A 26608-nucleotide genomic window follows, 5' to 3' on the forward strand; every position below is an offset into this window, starting at 1 on the left:
AATTTAAATGTTAACCTCATCCAAAATCGTTCTCACAGAAACATCCAGAATAATGTTTGACCACATATCTGGTCACTGTGGCCCAGAAAATTAATATAAAATTAACCGTCACACTTGGTAAATGGCCACAGGTATCTTATATGTGTGTATATTTATAGCAGGGTCATAATAAGATCTCTTCTCAAGGATTCTTCCTTAAGGTCCCTTCATCTGAGAGGATCTGGGTCTATGAACCAGCTAAAGTAAGAGAACTGATTGAGAGACTGGGTCTCTCCATTTGGGTGACATAATCAAATTTTGGTTCAACGGATTAAGATTTTCATAGGCTGCTCATTAGTTAGTGAGCATCAAAGATCCCTGTGGATGAAGCCTGATTATTTCTCTCTCTGACTCTGCTGTCCATTACAACAACCTTGCCCACTTTTCTCTCTTTCTAATGCTGCTACGGACCTCCATCACTCTGGAATTTCATCACTACCACTGAAATCAAGAAGCCATTTCAACAGTGGCATCTTCTACTATCACTTTACATGCGCCAACACAAAAAGTACAAGAATACTGCTGCTCCTCTCTGAATTTCTTGATGTTTAGGTGAAGTGATTGTCCTCTGCGCTCCTAAGGGATACACTGAGAGGGCTGAAGAGATGAATCCATTACAATATTTCTATCTCACCAAGCCTTCGATTCCTTTCTTCTCTATTATACCAAGAAAGTTCTAGTATCTTAACTTAGTACTAATTTAATGAAGGCTATCATTGAGCCTGGTTTCAGTTAACCAACTCTGCAAATCCTTAGAGCCAGTCCTGGCTGAATAAGCTAATACACTAAATCCAGAATACCTGGTGCTACAAACGTATCAATAATTTTAATATTATATTCCTTCTTCCTTGGTCTAGAACTCACTCCTACACAGAAATCTCCCATGCCACTATACATTAGCAATACTTTGCAATTCTTTCCCTGTGTAAGCTTCTCTTCTGGTGTCAGATGCCTTATCTATCTTCCTGGGGTATGCAGAGATCTGATTCTGGTTGTTGATCTAGAGGTAAAGAAACACTGGCGTACCTTTACAAAGTTAATGCTTTAGTGAGCCATTACAGGATCTTTAAGCAAGGGATGGCTAGCATCTCAAACAGAGGAAGAGGGACTGCTTCAGCTGGCAAGGGGGACTCAGTGGGATTTGGAGGTTGAAGATAATAAAATTCAACCCAAGCTACCAAAATGTCCCCATTTCAAGTCTTAGGATTTTAAATTAATCCCAAAACTTTCACGCTTGAGACCTAATAAGGCTGTGAATTCAATTTGTGTGATAATTTGGCAATCTGCAAAATCGAACATTGGGTCTGATTTGTAAATACCTTCTTTCTGCAGCTACAGAAGAGATTCTTTTAGAGCACTGGAGCTTTCTAGTTCTCCGAGCTATCATTTTATTCTGTAAACTCTCCAGGGCATTCAGAAGCCACTAGTCCTCTCAATGGTCCTTGTAGGCATCCTCCCCACCAGAAAGGTCTACCCTAGCAAAGATCTGACTTCAATAGGCACTTTGCTCCCCACTGATAATTTAAATAATTGTTTCCACTTCATGCCTAAGACCATCATGACCTCATTTTCCACTAGCAATAATGTTATCATTGACTTCAAACAGAACCAGGTTAGATAGCTAGTCTTGGATTCCTATCTTTGGGGGTTAGTTTCCTAAAGCAACTTTTGGCCTCAGTTACAGTCTCTGTTAAGGTTTATTTAGGAAAATAAACAAAAGGCTCGTAGTATTTCAAGCAGAGGAAGATTAAAATTCCAGGAATAGGTGCATATAAAGCAATTGGAAGAATTAGGAGAGCAAAAGACAAGACAGAAAGACCACCACTATCTTCAGATCAACTACTGAAGGTGTAGTCCAAGACAGTGAGAAATTCTTGCTGCCTCCTACGTTGGAAAACCACAGGACATTTCCAAGGAGAGACACGGCTTCCCCGTTGTACCAATGTGAGTGCTGGTAAGGAAGCACTTTATGTCTGCCGCCACCCATGCATCTGTCAGATGCTATCAGAGAAATAGAAAATGGTTTCTGCTTTTATTTTCCAGTTCTCACACATGTGTATCTTGTCGACAGAAGACAAATAACATCCAGAACCCTGGAACCAAAGGAATCTGGGAATTATATAGTTCTCTGGCTTCTAGTCTCTGTGATATATAGAAAGAGTATAGACAGCAATGGGGATAAATGCAGGTTGCTCCCCTAACATGGTGTCTAGCACTGAGGGTATCTTCCAACTTTTATGAAGGCTGTAATTTCTATTCCAAATCAATGAAAACACTGTTTGTTCATTCAGCCTAGCCCTTCTAGCTCACCACCCGCTCTGCCTGCCACACACACTGACACATACATTTTGCCTATTGTTCTTTGTTTTACACTTTTTGCCCCTCTGCTAGTCTCTGTGCCTGTTAACTACAGAACCCAGTGTGCAGGGCATGTATGAAGGAAGAAGCTTAGCGGAGAAGAAAGAGGACAGGTTCTCTTTTTCTCTAGTCGAGGTACAAGTGATGTTCTGATGACTGCTGTCCTCTCTTCCTCATATTAGGACAACTGGAATTTTGCAAGTTCATTCTTTTGATAAAAAGCTCAAGAGATAGCTAGAGAGCTTAGATTTACAAAATATCTGGGTATACATAATTTTCCAACTAAGACGATAGTGAAAAATGTATAACAATATCTTTTACATTTTTAGAGAGAGAGGAGAGAAGAGAAGAGAGGAGAGGAAAGGAGCGAGAGCAAGTCTGTTATGATGGCCGTGCTTTCAATATATAATCTCTTTTTAAATCCCATTAAGCTCTGTGAGATGCGAAAACTGAAGCTCAGAGGTTGGGTAACTTGCCCAGGATCCTACAACTGTAAAAGAACTCTCTCGTCTGCTCATATTGGTTTCCATGAGATATGACAGGGAAAGATACTCTAGAATTAATGAATGGAGACTAACCAACTCGAAGTGTCTGGCCTCGCGGTCAGAATCTTCTTCCACCCCCGCTGGGTTCCCCAAGCACTTCGCCCGCAGCCATCCACCCGGATCCCGCACCAAGTGAGGTCCCAGACTGGCGTCGGGCGCATGGTGCCCCCTGGCCTCTGCATCAGCCAGAGATGGAGTAGGAGTAACTGAGGATGCCGGGAGCAGCAGGATTCCACGGGGGCCCCGAGAAGGGGGTAGGGAGAGGGGGCGGGGGCCCGGGTCTGCCCCGCTCCCGCCCCTCCTTTCACTCCCATTGGCCAAGCATTTGCTCTGTTCACTCCCATTTGCTGGCCCCATCCCACCGCCCGCCCCCAGGGCGACACTTAAAGTGTGCCGAGCAGGTGCCTCGCGTGGAGCAACAACTTTGCGCGGGGTGAGCGCGGTGCCCGGGTGAGCGCGGTGCCCATTCATTGCGCCGGAGCATCCATCCATCTGTCGCACCAGTTGTCCCGTGGGAAGGGGCTCCAGGCCGGAGGCGGCCGCCACCCCGGGGGTCCGCGACCGGAGAGGGGCCGAGAGCGCAACTGACTCTCGCGGGCTGGGGCAGGGGACTGTGGCCGCGACCATGCAGACGTGCGCCAAGGCCTGCGGGCTGCGTCTGGGCTGTGGAGTCGGGGGCAGCCGCCGCCTGGCTGGTGGTGCGGGGCAGCATTGGGCGCTGCGAAGCCGTGACAGCAGTAACGGCGGTGGGGACAACGGCGCGGCCGGGGCCTTCCGCCTCCTCGAGCGTCTTCTGCCCAGACACGACGACTTCGCTCGGAGGCACATCGGACCTGGGGACAAAGACCAGAGGGACATGTTACAGGCCCTGGGGCTGGCGGTAAGGACCCTCACCCGGGCCTCCGGGCCGCCCCGCCCCGCCCCGTCCCGCCCGGGTTCTGCTGACGCGGCCTCCCCGCCCCAGCCCCGAGCTCTGCTGCGCTCCGCGTGGACCCCGCGCCTCGATCCTGGGCCTGGCGTGGACGCGAACCTGCGCGCTCGGTCCCCGCGCCCCAGTCCTCTCCTGCCCTCGTACTCTCTCCTCCTCCCGCTCTTCGCTCCTCAAACCGTTTGTTTTTCAACTCAAGTCACCTTGCTTGCTGATGAGCTCTAACTTTGCTAGAGGAGGACCTCGTGGTTTATCCGATTATCTCCGGTTGCCGATTGAAATTCAACCCGGAGTGGGTGGATCACGACCCCGCTTCATTATTTTCTTCCCTCCAAGTGATTTCCAATCTGATCAAAGTTATTCTTTTTCTTTTAAAAAAGAAACCCTAATTAGGCGACTTAAATGAGGTTCCCACAAGTCTTTGTAGATGCAAAACACAGAGGTGACTATTTTCACTCAGAACTTTACTCACACTTTCGTGTTCACCGAATTGCGTTTTAATTTTAGAGCATCGATGAACTGATGGAGAAGACTGTCCCCGCCAGCATTCGTTTGAAAAGACCCTTGAAAATGGAAGACCCTATTTGTAAGTGGCCGGGAGGGCTCCTTAGACGCCGCTTGCTTTGGCCTATTCGTTTTCTGCGGTTTCTGAAAGCCTAGCTCTGTGTTAGGATTGCTCAGGACTGCGAATGAATATGTTTATTAAAATAAAATGGCGGGTACCTCAAGGGGCGGGAGACGGTGGAATGTTTAGTTTCATGAGCAATCAGGTTTGTACCCTAGACTGGAGTCTTGCAGCGCCTTTCTAGGTTTTTCTTTCAGGGTTCCGGGAGGTGCCAGCAAATTTCTGCGGGGTAAGTCAGTGCACAAACACGTGTGGAGAATGCCCCACTTTTCAGGCACCCATCTGCCCCACAGTTCTCTCATCTTTTGAGTTGGGAGGTGTCATCACCTCTTTGCAGATCCGAATACTCAGAAGGGAAAAAGGAATTACCTACGGTGATACAACCAGGGAAGTGACAAAAATGAGGAGACCCAGACATCTGGCCTTCAAGCCCAAGGTTACCACAATAGCTTCTAATTGTTCTTCTATCTCACATTCAAGTTTTATTTATACCTACTGAAAGGCAGCAGTACTTTTCAAGTCTGGATGATTTTTATGAAAAAAGAAATGAGATTAATGCTTGGTTCAGAGAGCTTAGTTTACTCATAGACTTTCCAAGAGTTTTGTTTTATATTTAAAATGTTTTTACTGGTCTGACTGCCTTTCAGGGATCTTCCAGGACTGAGGCAAGAATCCACAAGTCAAGGGACCAGGCGGAGCTGAAGAGCCCCCTCCCCCTTTTTGTTTTTAAACAGGAAAGAATTCTCATGGGGTTATCTGGTTTTGAATACTGTAATCTCTTTTACTTAAGGAGTCAAGTGAAGAGAAGTCAGTTGGTTCATTTTAGGTTTTAGGACAGGATACATGGAAAGCAAGCATTGTTTTAAAGTAGACACCTTGAAACAGGAAGCCAGTACAGCACCTAGTGTAACTCGAGCTATGCCGAAAACTACTCCCATTGTTCATTTCAAATCTGAACCCATTCACTTCATGGCTTATAGAGAACCTTGCTTATAGAAGGGACCTTGCTTATAGAAGAAAATCTGCACGTTGTGTTCTGTTGAACTTGTTGAGACCTAGGGATAGCTAGAAGACTTATTTATTTCAATTTCAGAAAATCAGAATCTTGATTCATTGGATGTTTAAAGAGTGAAGAGTTGTATATTTTTAAAGCAAGACTTAGGTGACTATTTGAACAAATAAATTCCTTTCTGAGACTTTCAAAGTCAGAGAATGTTTAGCTCAGCCCTTTTTACAATATAATCTAAAATAAGATGTTCTCTACGAGCATTAATGCCTAGGAAATGTGTCAAAGTTGTCTATCCTTTTTTCAGTTCAGCTACTTGTTTCCATCTGAATAATTTGAACATTGGAGAATTCCATTTCTTCTCTCTTGGAAGCTTGCCCCTGCTAAGTAATTTGCAGATTAAGTGTAAACTTTAACTCCAGCAGCTTTCGTGAGATTTGGGGCTGGTTCTATCTGGTTAGTCTGAGGTGACTCAGAAAGTACTGCACAGTTAAGAGCCCCCCCTTGCCCTGAAGTGGACTGGCTCGCTGGCAAAGAGTGAGCTGGGGGCAGGGGAGCAGAATGCATCAGAAAGGCATCAATATTTTACTCTGTAGTGGGCATATGTCATGGTTAATTAACATTCTCCACAAACGGAGAGCAAGTTTGTACGTGTAACCTCCAGTACTAGCATTTCCATTTAATAGTGTGACAGTGTTATCCAAACTTTCACGTGAGCGCTTGTGTTCTATTGTAGTCAGAGAGGAATTCTGAACCAAATATTTTTTTGCCATGTATAGAGAAAACTAATAAGAACTAATTAGTCATATGAGTCTTTAGTGCCCTCATAGCTGAGTAAAAAGATTGTGAGAACTATGAACAACATGTAGATACTTGGGTTAGTTCTTATGCATAATAATCTCAAGAGTTTATGTAGTGCTTACCATGTCCCAGGCACTTTATAAAGTACTTTTCATGTGTTAGTTCAATCCTTATTACAACCCTATGAGGTAAGTACCATTATCACTTCCGTTTTAAAGATGAAGAAACCATAGCATACAGAGGATATGTCATTTGCCCAAGGTCATAGCTGGTAAGCGGTGAAGACAATTCAACCCAGACAATCCAGCTCCACTATCCACACTCCAGCTACCAGTCTACACTGTCTTCATTGTGTCCTCTGCAAGGGAGTGGGTGTACAGAGTAGAAAACTCCTGTTCTGACTCTTCTGAAGTATCCAGTTTATAGATGTGCACAAATTCAATCACACTGGAATCACTGCCATTTGCCAGTTGCCCTAGTGGAAATGCAGCAGCATGGTAAGAGCACAGGTATGGAAGCACCCCGCTTGCTGCCAGTGTGCAGGACTATGGCTGGGTATTGAAGAATGAGTAGTGACGCTCTGTGGGACAGGCTGGGGGAGGCCGCTGCAGGCAAAGGGACCAGCATGTACAGGACAGACTGGCTGGACAGGATCGGACGTAGAGATGATTCACCTGTCGTGCAGGACGCTCCCCCTCTCCTTGGACACTTCAGGAAGTGTCTTGGAAAAATACCTTGATTACCACTTAGCTTCTCAATAAGTCATACTTCAGAGAAATAAGCAAAGCTATTCAGTTCAAAATTCTTATCAGTTTCATCCTAATAAGTGAATCACCCCTCCCTCATCCACATATACAACCAAAAAAGATTGGAAGGATGTATGCCAGTGGGAACATTTGTTTTTCTGGGTGGTGCCATTATGGATGATTTTAGCTTCTTGTTACTTTTCCCAGATTTTTTACAATAACTTTTTTTCATTTTGTAATTAATACAACATTTGGAAGTGCTTTAAAGATGAAGCCAATCACTTTTAGCTATGGTATGCCTCAGAGTGTATTATTTTCAGGAAAGTCAGCTCAAGTTAACCAGACTGAACTTGTCCATAATTTTACAGAAGCTGCATGGTTTAAGGTTTACACAAAATTGCACATTGCTTATTGTGAACATGCTTAGGAAGAGAGAGGAGGAACTAAACTTCTTAATGTTCAAATTGGTTAACCGGAACTGAGCAGCTGAGCTGTTAGAATGAGTCCTGATGGACTTGTGAGAACTTAATGTTCCGAGCTACATCGCTTAGAGTGATTTTAATAAATGGTTAATGTAGGTCTGTGAGCAGAGGGGAGAGGTGTTGTGTAACACAGCTGTAGGTGGTGACTCTGTCACTCAATGAGGTTGGGCACTCCCCTGAACTAACCCCAAGGACGCCTAGATAGGGCAGCTGTTCCCAGGCTGTGGACGTCAGTTTTCTTCTAGCCGGATGGTGCCTGTCAAGTCCTGCCTGTGGACTGCTCAGCCTCTGACAAGGAGGCTCTCCCTTGGCCGTTCCTGGCTCCTTTAGTTCCCAGATTAAATGAATTGTATTTCATCTTTAACTAGGATGATTCCAATGGATTTTCATTACACAGTTGGGGAAATAAACGAAGACCACCCAAGTGAGGAAAGTCAACACTATTCTGAACTTGCTGAAGAGTTAGCCTTTTGTTTTGGCAGAGAAGCGGAAAGCTTCATGATGGAATAAAGGAAAGGCTTTCAGGTGTTGGAGGCTGTTGGCATGAAGAAGCTGTAGGCAGGCTAATCATGTGATTGGTTAGGGGTGCATATTTAGCTTTATCTGGTTGGTCCTGAATTGCAAGTGGGGACCAAAATTAAGGAAGCTATCAGTTATTAATCAAGTCCTGTCCATTTTGGACCCATCGTTACAGAAGTTATTGCGCAGATTGTCACTGGAGATAACAATTTGGCTTTCTGTAAGTCTAACTCATAGCAGGCTGGCTTCTTTGGTGGTTTATTGTAGGTAAGGGGGTTGGTTTTCTAAGCAGGTTGCTGCAGGTCGTGGGTGAAAGTTACACATGGTCTGGCCACTGTGTGTATATTCAATCTCTCATCACAGTCTGTCCTATACTTATATATTTTTGTCATTAATTCTTATTGGGCAGACCACTGCATATCTGTGGAAAGTCAACCTATTGCCTATATTGTTAAATATTTATTGCCCATTTACTGTGTGCAAGTTATTGTGAGGATAAATATATGAACAGACGTAAATACTATCCTCAAGGAGTTTACATCTTACCTTCTTAATATAAATTAAGTTAGAAAGTTAAAAAGTCTCAAGTACCATGAATAAAATGCTGCAAGTGTTTAGAAATTATGTGAAATTGGATAGAAAAACAGAGATTTGTGAAATAACATAAAGTTTAAATATATCTTCCATTAGAAGCAAAGACAATGTCTTTACATTGTTTTTTTATGTGTGTAAATATGTTATTGTAACATACTTACAAGACAGTACCTTCACCAAGAAAAAGAAAATGGCAAAATACAACTTGCAAAGCATAATTAGGGAAATATTTGAGTATTGTTGCAGTCTCATCCTTGATGGAATCTTATCAGAATAATTATGCTGTGAATCATTTTGGGATTCTGGGGTGTTTTTCAATATCTCTAAGCTATTCTTCAATTCACAAGGGACACCAACTTGGTGCCCTAAGATTTAACGCAATTCTGACACTACCTGAAGATAGCATCAGATCTCATAGATTAAGGGTTCAGTCCCCAAGACTGCCCCCACTTCAGATGCTAGTAGCAAGCCTCGGTTGTTGCTTGTGCTTCTGACAAGCTATAAGTTGAAGGTTTTCATGACCCACTCCTTGGGTTTGATTAATTTGCTGGAGGGGCTCACAGTTTATTATAAAGGATACTATAAAAGGTACAGGGGAACACTCAAATTAAGAAGTAAGTAGGACGAGGTCCGGAAGGGTCCTGAGCACAGAAGCTTCTATCCCTGTGGAACTGAGTTGGGTTACTGTCCCAGAACAGGGATGCATTAGCCATCCCAGAAGCTCACCAAATTTGTTGTTCAAGAGTTTGTAGAGCTTATCTGCACTTCCTTCCCAGAGGTCTGTGGGTGGGGCCGAAAGTTCCAACCTTCTAATCACTTGGTTTTTCTGGTGACTAGCCCTATCCTGAGGCTACTAAGGATCCAACCCTAAGTCATTTCATTAAGCTCAAGTGTAATCAAAAGGGCTTATTTTGAATAACAAAAGACTCCTACTCAGGAAGATTCAAAGACAAAGACCAAATATAAACTTACTGTATCATAGGGATATTTCAGCTAGATATATAGTGCCGTATCCTGATAGAAGTGGAGAGGCGAAAATATCTTAAAAGAGATGAGTCTGAAAATAAATTAAATCAGATTGTCTCCCTTTTAAATTTAGAACACCAGACTAGAAATCTCAGTCTTTATAAAGTATCATTTTTATCATTAAAATATTTTGGACTGTCAACCTAAATAAGCTCAAGTTACCCCAAATTTGAGTTTATCTGAGAATAGAAGAAGAATTGCAGTTCAGAAAACATGCTGTATCTAGCTACAGGCAAGTCCAGTTCGTTGAGTGTTTGGGACAGGCTGTATTATGGGCAAGGAGTGCAAAGAGGGGCAGTCAAGCCAAAGTCTAAGCAGTAAGTTCATTGGCTTGAGGATGGGAAGGGATTCTTTGTAAATGTTCATTGATCAAGAAGTATCTTCTATCCAGCAGGCATTTATGGGAAATCAGTCTCTCAGTTCTTAAGTTCTGTTCTTCTGAGTCAGCATGCATGAGAGTCTCCATTTCATATACTCTGATTCCATTTTAGATTGAAATTTACAACACCAGTCCTTTCACAGAGCTTATTTTTTGATGTACAAAGGATACAAACATGCTGACATATGGTGATGAGGGAGCAAATAGGTCATGTGATTGGGACAAAGAACATAAAAGGTAAAACAACTTTTTCCTCTTATTTTCATCTGTTAAAAGATCATGGAATTCATCCAGCATTATCAAAGATATTTTATATAAACAAAATTATTTCTTTAACAATATCTTTTAAATTGGCTTTTTTTTTTTTTTTTAGAAAAGACAGTATATCAATTATCTGCTATATAAGAAATTACTCCAAACTCAGTGGCTTAAACCAATCATGAACATTTATTATCCTCCCAGTTTCTGTGGGTCAGGAATCCAGGAGCAGCCAAGTGGGGGTGGTTCTGGCTTGGAGTTTTTCCTGAAGGCACAGTCGTACATTGGTGGATGCTCAGCTGGGGCTGGAGGAGCCACTTGCTCGGTGGCTCACTCACATTGCTGGCAAGCTAGTGCTGGCTGTTAGTTGGTGGCCTTAGTGCCTCCTCACATGGGTCTCTCCACAGGCTGCTTGAGTGTCCTCACAATGTGGCTATTGGATTTCCCCCAGAGCCAGTGACTGAAGGAAGAAGGAAAGCCAGGCAGAAGCTATCCTTTTTACAACCTAGTCTTGGAAGTCCTATAGCATCACTTACACCATATTCTACTGATGAGAGTGAGTCACTAAGTCTGATCCAAATTCAAGAGGAGGGCAATTAGTAATATAAACAAAATTGCAGATATTTTTAATAGACTTTATTTTTTAGAGCAAATTTGAGGGGACGATATAGAGAGTTCCCAGTACCCCTCACCCCCATATATACATAGCTTCCCTCATTATCAACATCCCCCACCAGAGTGATGCATTTGTTACAACTGATCAACCTACATTGACATGTCATTATCACTGAAAGTCCATAGTTTACATTAGGGTTCACCCTTGGGTTTATACATTCTATGGGTTTGAGAAAATTATAATGAATTGTATCGAACTTTTAAAAAATATTCATTGCTATCAAAATTAAATGAATTATACTGTGTTGTAAATATAATGTTACTCTTGAGGACTGTTAAGGTACATAGGACCTTTTGCCCATATACTAAATTCCCAAGCCTATTCACTTTTGTCACCATTGAGTTATAAGCCACTATATCACCAAATCTACTTCTACAGCTTTCCCCATTTGCTTTCATTCTTCATTTATTGAGAGGCACTTATGGAAGATAAGATACTGTTTTAGCCATTGAGGGTACAGTAGTCATGAGGTAAAAGATGATAAAGATATGATCCCTGAGTATAGGTTACAACTGATAGGGAGGTAGATATTTAATAGCTCTATGGGTCTGCAAATAAAATGAATGCTTTGGCTGAGGTTATGGCATGAGCAGAAGCATGGAAGTATGGCTGTAACATGGTTATTTGAGGGACGGCGAGTAGACTGTGTGTAGAACAATAGGCTACAGAAAGGCATGAGAAGCAAAGTATGGAGGACTTAGAGCCATGATAAGAGGAGACATTAACAGTCACTACAGAGACAAGTGACATGACTGAACATGTGTTTTGCAGAGTGCCTCTGAGATCAGAGGCAAGGAGGCAAACAAGCTGGGAGGTTGCTGGAGAGTTTAGAGGTGAGGTGTTAAATGTGTATTAGTTTAGGTCTACCGTGAAGTAGTCACCAAGATGATATTAGATATGTGAGAAATTCATTGGTGGTGGGAACTCGAGAAGGTAGGGGAACCTTTAGACTGTGATGCAGTTTTGACTCTGATGGAAGGGGAGAGACAAATGGAAGTTTTAGATAGGAAGGATTTTACATTGTAGCACAGATCTAAGAAAGTTTGGTCAGTCCAAAATGGGAGTCCTTGAGCCAGAGTCGCCCATGGGAGGAGTGCCACATCATGCAGGAATGGATCTGCATTAGTTCTGGGAGCAGCCTGTGGGAAATAGTGTTTTGGTACAAATATGATGGTTGATCCAGAGGGGCAGCAGGTGGGGCTGTCACTCATATTCTAGGCTGAGTGTCCTGGTGGGTGATGATAATGTCATTAACAGGAGAAGTAGACGGTCCTGGAAGAAGGCAAGATCAGGAGTCTTGTTTGAGCAGAATTGTTTGAGGTGCTTGTGGACCATGAATTTGGCAACGTTGAAGCAATAGGTGGAAATATGAGTCTAGAGCTCGAGGGAGAGAGATAAGAGATAGTGTTGCAGATGTAGTGAGTCTACTGAATTAATTTGGTGAGTAAGATTTCCTAGGGATGGAGGAATAAAGTGGAAGCTAGGATGTTGGGAAATGGAGCATGTATAGGGAGGGAGACAGCAGTCTGAGATGAAGTAATCCAAGAGGCTGGATGATAAAATTTCAGGCAGGGGGTTGCGGGCCTCATTGTTATATTTCTGGACCGTTATTAGGCATAAGAAGCAAGAAAATTCACTTGAAAACATAAGGACACTCTGAGGTGGGAGGAGTTGAGGGACTGCCTGTCTGCTGAGTGAGAGGCAGGAAGGGTGAAACTGAGCATTAGAGGAAAGTGCAAAAGTTCCTTAAGAGCTATTGTGAACATCTGGGTAGTGAGGAATCCATATCAGCGTACTTGGCTTGAACTGTAAGGTCTATTAGGGTCCCCACACCCCAGCATCATTTAGTGATCTGGGAGGAGGAACAGAGAAATGTGGTGACTAAATTTTGCTGAGGTTGAGGACTGGCAAAGTCAAGAGATCAAGGACTTCAAGACCCACTAGTTAGCACAGGCCAGTTGGGGTGGGAAAGGGGCGAGACAGTCCCCACAGCCCACTGGGATGGAAGCTCAGTGACCACCTCATGAGACTGAGAGTTGGAGCTGCTTACCTCCGGGTTGATTCAGGAGCTTTGGGGCAGATGCTGGACTATGGAGGTTGTGAGCTGCTTGCAGGCATGTCTGTGTTTTGACTTACATTTATGTACTTTTTCCACTATACCTTGATTTAATAAGTCTCCATCATGTGATGTGTGAAAAACTGATCTCATGTTGACTGAGATCACTTTTTTTTTTTTACTTATTAAACCCAAAGTATTTTTATAAAAATGCAGACTGATAATTTTAGTAAAAATTTTCAGTATCTCTCATTAACATACTAATTTATTAAACAATAATGAAACAGAACTTTGGAAAATCTGATATTGTAGACACTGCATTATTGCATAGGACTTGCTTAATAGCTGTCAGTTTCCATTTATAAATGTTTCTCTGAAGCCCATGCTTTCAGATATGAGAACAATTTGTGCATTGGTTTGTCATCATGGATTCTGTGATGGGCGAGTTATTGTGAATATTGAGCTAGCTGTTTGGGAGTTTGGGTAAATTTCATTGCAACCTTGATTCACATGTATTTTCTGAGCATCTTCTATGTGCCTAACAACCCACTATGCCCCTGCCCACAAAGAGATTATAATTTAGTTGGCGAGATTCTGGGATGGACTACAAATTTTTTCATATGCCTATTCCTTTGATCATAAAAAATTATTTTTCCTGCAAGCATGTTAAATTGCTTGAGTTGGACTCTTAGAACATATCCTCCTCTTTTTGTTCTTGCTCTGCTTGCCATAACAATGTACCCACAGAACAGCAAAGAAGAAAAAAAATATTCTAGAATTTTCACCCTGATTCTCATTTCAAACTGACCATTTGACCAGATTACTTAGGTCAACTGTTGTTCCAGATAAATATTATGATTTGTAATGTTTCTCTGTATGTTTCTCTAGAAAATATTTATAGACTAACTGAAGAGAGGCGGTGGAGGAGACCTCCCATAGAAAGCGACTCACATTCAAAGTGTAAATAGCATACATGGCTCCCCTTGTTCCTGCTTCCCTGCCGTGGGGAGCCGTTCTGGTTTTCCTACAGCTGTCATGAAGATCTTGAACTTGTATCTTTTGGCAGAGCAGAAGGAGCTGTAGGAACTGTACATTTTTTTGGAGATGAGGGACGAAAGAGCCATCAGAAACACAGATTGGACATGCGTCAGCTCCTTTCAGCTAGAGGTGACCATTGGAGAGGTCTAATCCCTGAGGGTCATGAGGGGGTGGGTGAGGTGGAGCATTATTTGGCTGAGCAAGAAGACGAGGAAAAGCCTGGCAGGATTAGGGCGAGGGGGTCAGGCAGGCATGCGTGATGCTGTCCCGACCACATCCTGTCATATGGGGTGGATATCCCCTCTGCTAGTCTCGAAGGGCTTTCAAAGAGTTACCATGTCATTATTCTACACTACACAGAGCTTATGGATTGGTTTGCTTCCTGGAATGAAGGAATTCTGTGATTCACAGACTTTGGTTTTGAAACCCTCCTTTATTGGAGAGGAAACTTGAGGGAGTAGGGCTTATGCTCTGTGTAAGTGAGTTTAAGACAGACCGTTCAGTGGGAGAGAGAGGGGTACTGATTAGGCGATGTTACAAAAAGCCTTTACGTTAGGATGGAATATGTACACAAGTTCTGGCTTCCATTCAGAAAAATCAGAAAACCCTGATACATGCTATCATTCATGGTCTGTTTATTTTGAGACCCTCAGCCCCATTCCGTGGTTTCCCGAGCAGCTCTGAAGCCAAGGATCTACATGTTAGCAAGAAAAATAGTAGGCCCTGTCCTCACATTCTGGCTCCAGCTTCCCCTGTAAGCCTCTGGCAGAAAAAAAGCCTTTCTGGGGAAATCCAAATATGAGTGTATTGGTTTCCAGTCCCAATGATTTCCTTAGAGACCTTTTTCTTAGTATCTTGCCAAGCACACCTAGGGCAGGGAGCGGGAGAAGCTCTGACAGTGTGCTAGGTGCTACTGGGATGTCCAGAAAATGCTGTTTGAACTGCCAGCCACTGTGAGTACTGAAAGGTGTCTGCACCCATATATTTCACAAGGAGGATTTTGTTCTGGGCATAACCTTTCAATTTAATTTAAAATTTTGAATAAATAGCATAGGCACATTGTCCAAAATTCAAAAACACAAAAAGATGTACAGGGAAAAACAAGACTCCTTCCCAATTACCAGTTTCTTGAGAATCATCTCAGAGATAGTCTATTAATATACAGCATATGCATATATATTTATTCTTTTTAAAATGGAAATGGCAGAATAATATATGCTCTCTGTGGAAACTTAGGCATAATTTTTTTAGATTGTCAAAAAAGCAAAAGTAAAGCATAGATACATTTTTCCATATAACTGAGTTGAAAAAAATCATAGGGTTGTATGTTTGGGGTAATGGGTTAAAGGTGGGGAACAACGTGTATCCGTGTGTGTTTAGGTATAGCAGGCATCTCGACTCTACAGCCTGCCTGTCCTTTCTACTGACATTTTTCTAGGCCCAGCAGTGCGTACAGTATTTAACAGCTGAATCGGCTTATTCCTATTGCAAAGTATTTATGTAGCATAGTAGTTGGTCCAAAGTTCTCCTTGATATTTTAAGTGCAGGTGACAAGAGAGTTAGTGTTGGAAAGGCTCTTATGTGGAATTATGTAAGGAAGGAGAGTGCTTATGCTGAATTCTGAGAAGCAGGAGAAGTGTGAGACCCACCTGCGATTCCTATGGAGTGGTGTCATTGAACTCTGTTCTTGGTACATTAGAACCAGGGTATTATGCAATGCTCCAAGGCAGAAGAATAAATAAGGTCAGAAGCAGGCATTTCTGTCCTCTGGAAAAGAACTTACTGGTGAGATTCCTGAAGGCGAGCTTGAGGATTTTCATGGCTGGGAATGTGCAGTAATGCACAGCGTCTGGCTCCTCCTCCAGGCTTGCCAGGCAGGCATCTAGAGAATGACAGATTTTCTCCAAGTTTTTTCTAATGGACACTTCCTTTCTCACTCTGTCTCATTTTCCCCCTGATGAGTTTTCTTGCCATTCACATTAAGGAAGAAAGTTACTGGAATTGGGCACCTTTACAGGAGGAAGCTGTTTTTGTTCAATGGGAGGGGAAAGTGTGAGGAATGTGCACTCTTGTGGGGTTTGCCCTGGGGGCAGTCTGAACTCTTCTCTGCTTGGTCCACACAGCTTTCTGGCGTCGTGCTGTCCAGGGTTTGGATGGCACAATTGCCTTTTTATAATGCTTCTCTTACCAGGTAGGGACAAAAAGGCTGTCATCTGGAATTCAGGATCTTATTTTCTCTGGAGAAGAATTATTTTCCAAAGGAGAAAGGACTCTAAATGTACTGTAAAGTCCACTAGCGGACACTGCATGGCTAGGATTTGTGCTTCTATTTAGACCAATCATGCCCCCAAAATTTGCTCTTAGAGACTGATTCTGCTATGTTCCATCTCAGGTAGGTTCAGCAGGTAGTTCTCTGATTGCGGGCTTTTCTCTCTTCTCTCCTTTCCTCCATGCCTATTGCATCTGGGCATCATTTAACATGGTAACTCAAGCTCTGGGCTCTTCTGTTAATTGGGCCAGAAGTGAGATTTCATTAGTGTTCTGAGAAGTGGTGTCCAGTGAACAAACATTTGAAACAATTCAGACACTCACTAAGCTGTGTGTTTGGGAAATGTTTTTTGTAATATGTAATTGGTAAAGCCTGAAGTCTTTATCACAGTAAGAAGCAGCTTAACTCTGTTCTTCAAGTCGCAGACTGTCCTGGCTTCTATCTGGGAAGTTTGGTCATGATGAGCAATGAATGAGTGAATGAGAAAGGATTCTCACACCATTCTTACTTTCAGAAGCATGTCCAAGTACCCATCCTACTCTTGATAGCTCAGCAGTATCCATTAGCTTGGTGTACAGAGGACTGCTTGTTCTAGTAACTCAGTTCTCAGTGGAAGATAAAATTAGTTGTAAAGACCAAGCTAAGATGAGGGCCAGTCCTGGGATATTCGTATTGGCCCCAGGCTGGGTAAGGGTAGAGCCTGCAAGTGCTTGGGAAGTTTGGTCTTGTAGGGACAAGAGTGTATGTGTTATAGGATATAAACTTCTGTGTCTCCAGTTTGACCATTTTTATGCTCCTGAGTCTTATCTATAGTTGACTGTTTTGCTCTTTATGCTAATTGGTCTTTAAATTTTTTCAAGTGTTTCATTCAAGTGTGTAAGATATAGTGGCAGCTGTGAGGAATGCTGGTATGTATCTGGGGACCCTGAACTGATGTGGAAGGTGCCAGTGGGTTCCTGGCTGGTCTGGGTTGGTGTCTTCTCTTCCTTACTATTGAAGGCATATGTGCAGAACAGGACCAGAGCCTGGGTGGCAAGAGGCTACTGAAGAAAGGAGAGAGAGAACTGGTTTTAGTCGAGGCTCTCACTGGGCTTCTTCCTGGACAACCCTGCTGGGAGCTATGAGAGAAATGGGTTCTCTTGAAAAGGAAAAATCAGATCTCTTCCTGATTCTAGTTGAGAGTTTAGAGTCTCCAGATACATATCAGCATTCCCCTTGTAACAGCCACTTGTTTTATGTACTTGAATGAAACACCTGAAATTTTTAAAAGGCCAAATTGGCATAAGTGAAGAACATAATAATTAATGATAGTTAATAACTAGAAGCATAAAAATGATCAAGTGAGACACAGATGTTTCTAGCCAGGGGGAAGAAGATCTTAGGAGCAGAGGGGCAATACTGAGTCTACTGCAGCCATCTCCTTATGCCTCTGGGGTTCCTCTTTCTGCAGTTCCCATTAACTCACTTGCCACAGTCCAACTTTTTAAGGGGAAAAAATAAAAAATGTTTTTAAAAGTGTATTTTTTATTAAAACATAGTTGACATACAATATATTAGTTTCAGGTGTACAATATAGTGATTCGACCTTTATCTACCTTACGAAGTGATCACCACAGTAAGTCTAGTAACCATCTGTTACCTTACAAAGTTATTACAATATTATTGACTATTTTCTCTACGCTATAGGTTATGTGCCTGTGACTTATTTTATACAAAAATAAAAACCTTTTAATCACTAAAAAAAATCACGACAGAAAAAAGTCAAGCTTGAGGAGCAAGGCTTATTGATCCTGCAATATTTCTGTCATCCCACGGTGCTCTCCTGTGCTGTGTGTCCAAGTTTCCCCTTCCTTAAAGGACTTAGTGCCAACTCTAACACAGCAGGACTTCATCTTGATTAAATCAGTAAAACTCCAAATAAGGTCATATTCACAGGTACCTGGGTTTAGAGGACATAGTTCAGTTCACAACACTCCTTTGCTCTGTGCTGGCCTCTTACCATATTTCCCTGTTTCCAGGATCTCCGCTCTGACTTATCCACACTCCCAATAGAATTAACTTTCTAAAATGTAGGGAAAAAACCACATTATTCTATACTCCCTGACTCCCAAAGGTTAAAGTCCTGATTTGACAAAGCCTCTCACAGACTCTTCTCATTTGAGAGCTGAACCTTTTGTCCCCAGGGCATAATATGAAACAGGGACCTGTCCCTCTTACACAGGATCTTAATTGAAGCTGGTCTTGCTGAATCATGTGCCTGCCAGGAACTGCTAATTAATCTCCCCTCCTGCTGGGCTTCTCAATCACTCTGCCCTAAGACGACTTTGAGAAGCGATTGGATTTCTTGCATGATTGTTCCTAAGGACACTGTACTTGCATATCTCCTCAGATATTGGTTTATTATACTTTCATGTATTTCCTACATTTTCAATAGAAGAAGACAAGGTTATCATAAGGAAGTTAGATTATATTTACTCATGAAACATACTTACAAAATTGTCTTCTTTCTTTAACACAGTCTGGCAAAATGGCACATCTCATGAATTTATTTCCTGTGAAAGCATGTGGAGTGGGAGGCTGGGGTGGAAGGTGAAAGTGTTTTCAGTGAGGATAAAGGAAGATTAATGAGAATAATATTCACATAGAGTTCAGTAGGGTTGAAACAATGTGAAGCATCTTTCTAGCCAGTTTGCCATCTTAGAGATTGCTCTACCCAGATTCTTCTCTGATATAGTAACAATGAAGTCAATTAATTTCAAGATTGAAGTGACTGAGCCCCTAAGACGATCTTAAAGGAGCAAGTAGTTAAATCTTAGTAGTTAAGTTTTAGCAGGATGATCTATCTTTATGCAGAGGGGCAGAGAAAGAACCACTTGTATCCAGAAAGTATTTCAGTCTAACTGCTGTTCATATGGCAGGTCTGAACCTGACCCAGTGGGAAAAGTATGGAATATGAAGTTAGAAAGACTGAGTTGTAACACTTTCATTTAAAGCAGTACAGCCTTAGGCGAGTGATCCTCTTCAAGCCTGTTTCCTGAGCTGCACGAAAAGCATCTGGGACAATTCCCGGCAAAGCGTAAATACTCTAAGTGTCAGATGCTATTATTGTTTTATTGTTATTATATGAATGACTCGAAATAGTGTGTCACCTGCATTCAAGAACTGGCCCTAATGAGAATGCTGGTTAAAATTGCATGCGTCTTTTATTAAAACTGGTATTTTATATTGTTGGGTGAAGGGTTTTTGTAAGTAGTTTTTTCATTGACAAAGGGAAAAGTGTTAGAGGTAGTAGAGTAATTTTACAGAGACATATTAGGGCATGTACTGTTTAAGACATATCAACTATTGGTATAAGGCAATTTAAAAAGAGAAACTATTTTACTAAGATAAAGAAGAATTTTTATTTGGTGTAAGTACAAAAGAAATGTAAAGGGGAAAGAAGAAACCTGGAATGAGACAAGTGTTAAAATCAGGCAATTCGGTCGTACAAAGCCAAAAAAGAAGAGCACCTCACCCCGCCTCCACACCACGCCCCCTCAAAAATTGTGAGGAACCCAGCTTGAGTAGTAGTTGAGTGCTATTTTTGGGATTTTTCAGATTTCTGCATACAGTGCTTAGTGTTGTGGTGGAGGGATGATTCTTATATTTCCTGTATAGCTGTTCTCTTTATAAACATTCAAACAAAAAGAGGGTTTTGAAACTATAATTAGAGCTCTCTTTTGAGACATTTTCTCTCTGTAACATTTCTCTTTTCCTACAATCAGGTGAAAATGAAATCCTTGCAACCCTACGTGCAATTTCCAGCAAAAACCAGATCTGGAGATCGTATATTGGTATGGGCTATTACAACTGCTCAGTGCCGCAAACAATTTTGCGGAACTTACTGGAGAACTCAGGATGGTAATGTATTACTTAATTAAAAACAAGAGTACTGTAATTTGATTTGCATGATTCTCCCCATCTTCCCATACTCCTCCCCCTTAGAGCCTCAGAACTTATCCACCAACACTTACACTCCCATGATGTTTCTAACCTCCAGGAACCTACCTGGCTATCTCTTGTTTGGGAAATGTCCTTACTCAAATGTAGAGGAAACAGAAGCTTCTTCCCGCTTTTATTTCCATAAAACATTCCAGAGCTCTAAAAACTGTTGATGCTGGTAATCTCTCTCTCTCTCTCTCTGACTTAATATCTCTTCTATCTTTGTAAGCATATTCGAGCAAGATGTTAAACCTGCAGGAGGGCAGATGCAGGGCCTTATTCTTTAGAGACACTGCGATTTTAGGTGATGTCCGAACTTAATGAGTCAGAATCTTTGTTCATTGTCTTCTGTCAGGTAAGTGAAGATCAAAACATCAGCTGTATTACTTACTTAGCACTTTGTAGAGAACAAGAACTTGCGTATTCTGTGAACAGTCTCTTACAGAAACGATAAAAGAAGGTGCTGAGCTGTACATGCTCGGTTGCTTGTTAAGTTCTCACCTCACCTATCAGGTAGCTCATTCCTAGTCCTCTAGGGGTATGTGTGTGTGCATGCGTGTGTGCGTGTGTGTGTTTGTCCTTGCCTACTTTGGCTGCCACTGACTGCACAATACTAAAAGTGTTTCTACCACACTTGAGGAAAACTTCCCCCAAGTCCACTTCCATGCTATTTGGTTATTTAACATTGCTGTTTGCTGTCCAGCACAGTCTACAGCCATGCTACCCTGAACAAGCCAAATCCCGTCTGATCTCAGAAGCTAATAAGTAGGGTCGGACCTGGTTAGTACTTGGATGGGATACCAAGTGCTGTAGGCGTAAAAAATAAAAAAAAAATAAGGGATTGTAAGCTGACAAGATCCTTGCAATCTGTGAAGTCAACCAAGGGTTGCCTCCACCAAAAAAATAAATAAAGAAAAAATTCTACCTCAGAAACAAACCACGTGTTGGGAGGCAATGATAAGTCCTAGTTGTTGTTTTTAATTAGTTAGTGTCTGAGGTAATTTTAATTTCTAGTAGGACTGTTATGTAAGGAAAGAATGAGTATTTACCTTTGCAATTGAAAGGCATGTATAGCAAGATGCAGAGATCGTCTTTTAGTTTAGCATATATTAAAAAATCAATGTAAGTAAAAGGAAGATGGGTTTCCCTATGGGAAATCGTGGAATTGCCCCCACATGAGCTTTTGAAATATCAAGGGCATGCTTCAGAGAAATAAATCTTAAACATTTGCTGAACATTTTGCATCTTTTTAAAAAATGGGTTTTATTTAATAACATTTTTTCAGAATTAATTAGAATTCTGAGTGACCAGAATTCTCATTGTGGTATAATTGTCTCATGAAAGAATCTTTCCACCCACCATCCTAGGACAGACTACTGAGACAGCCATTAGTTCATTTTTTTCACCTTAAAAACAGAAATAAGTGCCTGCCTGAGAAAATTCTAACTTGCCAAAAAATTTTACTGTTTATTATAACACCAGTCAACACCTGAAGTTAGGTCCCTGCCTCCCAGCCTCTGGGAGAGTAGAAGTCTAACTTTTATAAGTATTAGTTAACGAACCCAGATGGGTTTCCCATGGACCAGCCCCTTCTTCCTTGTTTTTGTACTTTTTCATTTCTCTGACTCTACTGAGCCTCTGCTAATTCCCCAACTCATTTCCTTATTCTGTCTTTAAACCATTCAGTAACCTCTAAATCACACACACACGTGTGCACGCACACGCACACACACACACACACACACACACACACACACAGATGTAGATCCGTCTAAGAATAAAAATTTTGACATTTGGAAAAGTGAACCTGTTACCCTACTTAATTTTAAACCCTGTGCAAAGAGTTCTTAATACTAGGAATAGGCGTGCTGTGGCGACTACTTATGACACATGAACTTATACTCTTCCCCCTTATCACCCACAAACAAAACTGGTTTCTTTGGTGTGTTTCAGTCTCTGAGTGGCTTTGTCGCTTGGCCATCAGCACAGCCAGTCCCCAGCTGCTGCCTCAAGTCCATACTTGCAGTTCTGAGAACCAAAGCATTTGTTTAGCTGGGGAGGAACACAGCACTTTTGCATCTTTCATCTTCTTTTGCATAAGTGCAGAGGTATTTCTGGTTGGTGAGAGTCCTAGATGTAGTTACTTGTTTCCCATCACTATAGGATCCAGATCTGTTGGCATGATCACATCTGCTTTGCCATCCCTGTTCAGAGCTCTTAGTTAAGATATGCTCCATTTCTTCATTAATAAGGGGGGGGAAAGAACCTTCATAGAACTTGTTTTTCTGCTTTTGGTATGTGTGTGAATTTATTTGCATTGCTGAGGGCTCCTTTCCACCGTGGTATTGGTAAAAGTTTGAATGGTAAACTCCAAGTTTGGTTTCAAAAGCAAATGGCCTGTCTTTCTTCCCCATTACAAAATAAGCTGCAAAAGTACATGAATGGGCTGAAGCATAACAGCCGTCTGAATACTGGCCAGTGGGCTTCACTCTTGGTGGCCATGCAGAATGTTCACCATATCGCTTCCTGGCTGTGAGCTGATGTGTTAATTTTCTTTAGGAGTCGCCAGCAATTTGAGAGGGAAACAATGCTGTTCTTTGCTTTTCAGTCCTGGTTTTTTGGGTGCATTTTAAGTCTTGTTCCTTTCTGTTCTCTGAAAGCAGATCTGAACCAGAGGGTGCTACTGCACCTTGCCAGTGCTGATAGGGAGAGCTGTGCACATGAGGGTGGTAGTCTTCACATTATCACCCTTCTGAATGGTTTCCATAGAGATGGAACCAACAAATTCCGGTGACGTGAGGTGAAAATAAATGGACTACATAGCCTTGAAAGAATACAAACATTTGGGCTTTTATAAGAAAATTTATATGAGGTCTAGAATTTATTTTATGGGGTCCTCTATTCCAAATCTTTGACTGTTGATAACATCAGTAACTAATATCAAAAAATCTACATTCTCTTTGTGGCTGTTTCTGTTGTGTGTAACTTTGGCACTGGAATTAAAATGAAGAATCTCATGAATATTTGTCTTACTGCAAAACCCCCCACTACCACCCTCTTTCTCAATTACAAAAGGAAGTCACAGCCTCAATCATAGAGAATACTGATTATTTTGGAATAAATGTTAATGCCATGTTGAATAGATCAAGCATTCTTTTTCAATAGGACAAAATGCCTTCTTGGATATACAGACACTTCTTATTTTTTTTATATTAAAATACACCTAGAAACACAAATTAATTGAATTAGTCAGTTGAAACATAGTCATTGTAGATCACAGACACGTTTTCTTAATCACTATGTTTTGCCTGAGGCAACTAAACCCTTTTAAGCAGGATGGTAGGGTCTGTATTAGCCTTATTTTCCTAAAATGAGGGTTTATTTAGTATCTCCAGGCTTGAGACTCGCTGATCTAAGAGTCCTTTAATAGATGATTGTGAAAGGCATTCATGCCTGTTTCAGTAGTTTAAAAACCTGTGAATTACAAAAGAAGTTTATAAGTAAAAGAAGTGGGTTCATATGTATCATCTTTGCGAGAAAACAATTTTCAGGCTCTCTGTCTTAAGCAGTTGTAATAAGCATCAACCAAAGTTTGGACTTACAAAAAGGTTAAGCAGGGAAGGAAAGGCTGAGCAAGGGAGGTGGTAATATTAAGTCCCAAAAGCTGCAATAGAAGGAAAGCAACATGGTCTCAGGACTATGCTTGGGAGTTTGTGGCCTTCTCCTGCAGGTAATGGGGACCTATCTGCATTTGAGCATGAGAATCAGATATACACGCTCATACCATAGATATTCAATAATTTTCTATTTTAAGCATTGCTCTGGCTAGGATGGCAACAAAGAAGAAAAGGGTGGGTATAAGACATCAGAAGGAAGACTACGGCAATTGGTCATTATTTGGGGCTAAAAAAGTCTAGAGTTTCTTCCCTAAGAAGTGGCAGAATAGTGGTACCTTTACAGGAATAAGAATATTCAGGAAGAGAAACTAGTTTGTTTGGGGATCTATCTAGTTGGATTAAGACAAGGGAATGTGACACCAGATGGGATGTGATGAATTTCCAGCAAAAAATATTTTCTAAGTAGAAATATCTAATAATAATATCTTAATAGGTCTATGAGTAAATTCTTTTTAAATTTTTTTAAAGACCAAAATGGAGGGCAAAAACAACTTTTTAAAACAACTAACATTCGGACAGGATTTTACCATTTCCAAATGTGTTATATATATTAATCTAATTTGAGTGCTGAGAAAATATGATATAGGTGATGTTAACTCCATTTACCACCAAGAGAAATTGACAGAGAGCATTTTAGTTACTTGTCACAGTTCATAGGTAGCAAGTTAAAGAATTAAGGTTGAAACCCAGAGTTTAATACTTAGTATTGTGAAGATGCAGGGAAACCTGTGAAGCACTAAACTACTTAAGGGAGTACAGACCAGAATGATCTTTATGGAGAGGAACATGGCAGTATATACTAAGAGCCTTAAAATTAATTATCACATATGATTCAAAATTCCTCTTCTAGGAATTTAGGCTAAGAAAATAAGACAAAGATGAAGCTGTTCACTGTTATGCTATTTCTAACATTTAAAACCAAAAGTAATGTTCAACTTGAGGGAACTTATTAAATAAATTATGATCAACAAAATGATCTAATACCACATAACAATGAAAATTAAATTGTCAAATAATATTTAAAGTTATTAGAAACTGCCCATGGAATAATATTAATGGAAAAAAGATACTAAATTTTATATAGAGTATAATCTTAGTTTAAATAAATATGATTATGTTGTAGAAAAGAGTGTTGTAATCACTTCAGAATATATGTATATCAACTCATCATGATGTGTACTTATGTACAATTTTATTTGTCAATTATAATTGACAAATATAGTTATAACTCAGTTATAACTCAGTGAAGCTGGAGAAAAAAAGAATGTATAAAGAAAAGTCACAAATCAAGAAGAAGAGTGATACATAACACAATAGGAAAACAGGCAGTACACTGAGTGTGCTCATCACAAGACTGAAAAGAAATGCACCTAAATATTTACTGTTGTTATCTTGGAGTTTTGGGATTATGGGTGATTTATTTTCTTGATAGCTGAGTTTTCCAACTTTTTACAATGAGCATGTAGAAGATGATCATAAAAAAGGTTGTGAATATGTTCCTGATACATAGAAGATGGTTAATAAATGGTAGCTGATGTCTTTAACATTTAAAACATACAATAAAAAGAAAGTAAAAATTACATTTAATCTCACCACCCAGAGAAAACCATTATTTATGTTTTCATTGACTTGTTTTTTTACACTTACAAAAATGGTATCTACATTTAACTTTTAAAATTAATATAGCATGAACATCTTCCATGTCAGGAAACATATTCTTTTATATGTCATTTTCAATGAATGCATAGTATTATATGCAATCATCTATTTAATCATTCTTTAGTGGACAATTAGTTTGTTGCTGATTATTCAGTGCTGTGATAAATTCTTTGGAGTAGTATCCTCTCTCTTTCTATTTTATATTCTATATCTACCTTTATGAATATATTGAGTCTTTCCCATTTATTAGATGGACTCGCTGGTATGTATGTGTGCATGCATGTGTGCATGTTTGCATCTGTCTGTATGTCAAATAATGACTCTGAGTAACATGAAGGTTTCATACTAGCCAAGCAATGTAAACATATGTCTTCATGGTGGCTAGCCCTGCTTTGTGTGCAAGTTTTACCTGATCTGAGGTCACAGTTGCCCCTTGTCTATGCCTCTGTGTGACTCCATTTCTGCTCAGATTCCCTTTCTACTTTGTCTGCATCCTGTATTGTGTGCCTCATTCATTCCAGTTCACCACCCACTTAGAATTTGCCAAACTGATTTACAGTTGCTAAGCCAGGCTGTTCAAGGAGTTAACTGAAGCAAAAATTTCCTCTGCTGTGCGTGTACATGCGCATAAACACACATACTACCATATTAATAAAAGTTTCAGGAAAATCAGTTCAGTCTACACATTGTATTGTTTGGTAAGGCAAGCTTCCCTACCCCTCTCTCCCGAAAGGTAAGGAGACATTGATTTCTTTTTTTTGACATTGATTTCAAAGCCTTCAAAAAAGAAGGAATAAAAGAGAGATGGATGGAAATATCATGAATGTGATTACCATAACAGGAGAAAAAGGAAAAGGGCTTGAGGAAATCAAAACAAAAAGACCTAAAATTTTTTCCACATACTTTTCTGGCTTGGAAAGACGAAAAATAGAGATATGAAACAATG

The 26608-nt window shown here is 40.9% G+C and overlaps 1 protein-coding gene across 1 annotated transcript in view; it reads left to right on the plus strand.

Moving 5' to 3' along the window:
• Positions 1–3335: 3335 nt before the first annotated feature.
• The window catches only part of GLDC (glycine decarboxylase), a 74849-nt gene continuing 51576 nt past the window's right edge, over positions 3336–26608 (plus strand). Inside the window, exons 1-3 of the mRNA XM_011367716.2 lie at positions 3336–3822; positions 4378–4456; positions 20110–20245. Coding sequence (XP_011366018.1) covers positions 3568–3822; positions 4378–4456; positions 20110–20245 — 470 coding nt within the window. The 5' untranslated portion in view covers positions 3336–3567. The remainder of the gene's footprint in view (positions 3823–4377; positions 4457–20109; positions 20246–26608) is intronic.

The sequence above is a fragment of the Pteropus vampyrus genome, unplaced genomic scaffold (assembly GCF_000151845.1).
Source record: "Pteropus vampyrus isolate Shadow unplaced genomic scaffold, Pvam_2.0 Scaffold136, whole genome shotgun sequence".
Classification (NCBI taxonomy): Eukaryota; Metazoa; Chordata; class Mammalia; order Chiroptera; family Pteropodidae; genus Pteropus; species Pteropus vampyrus.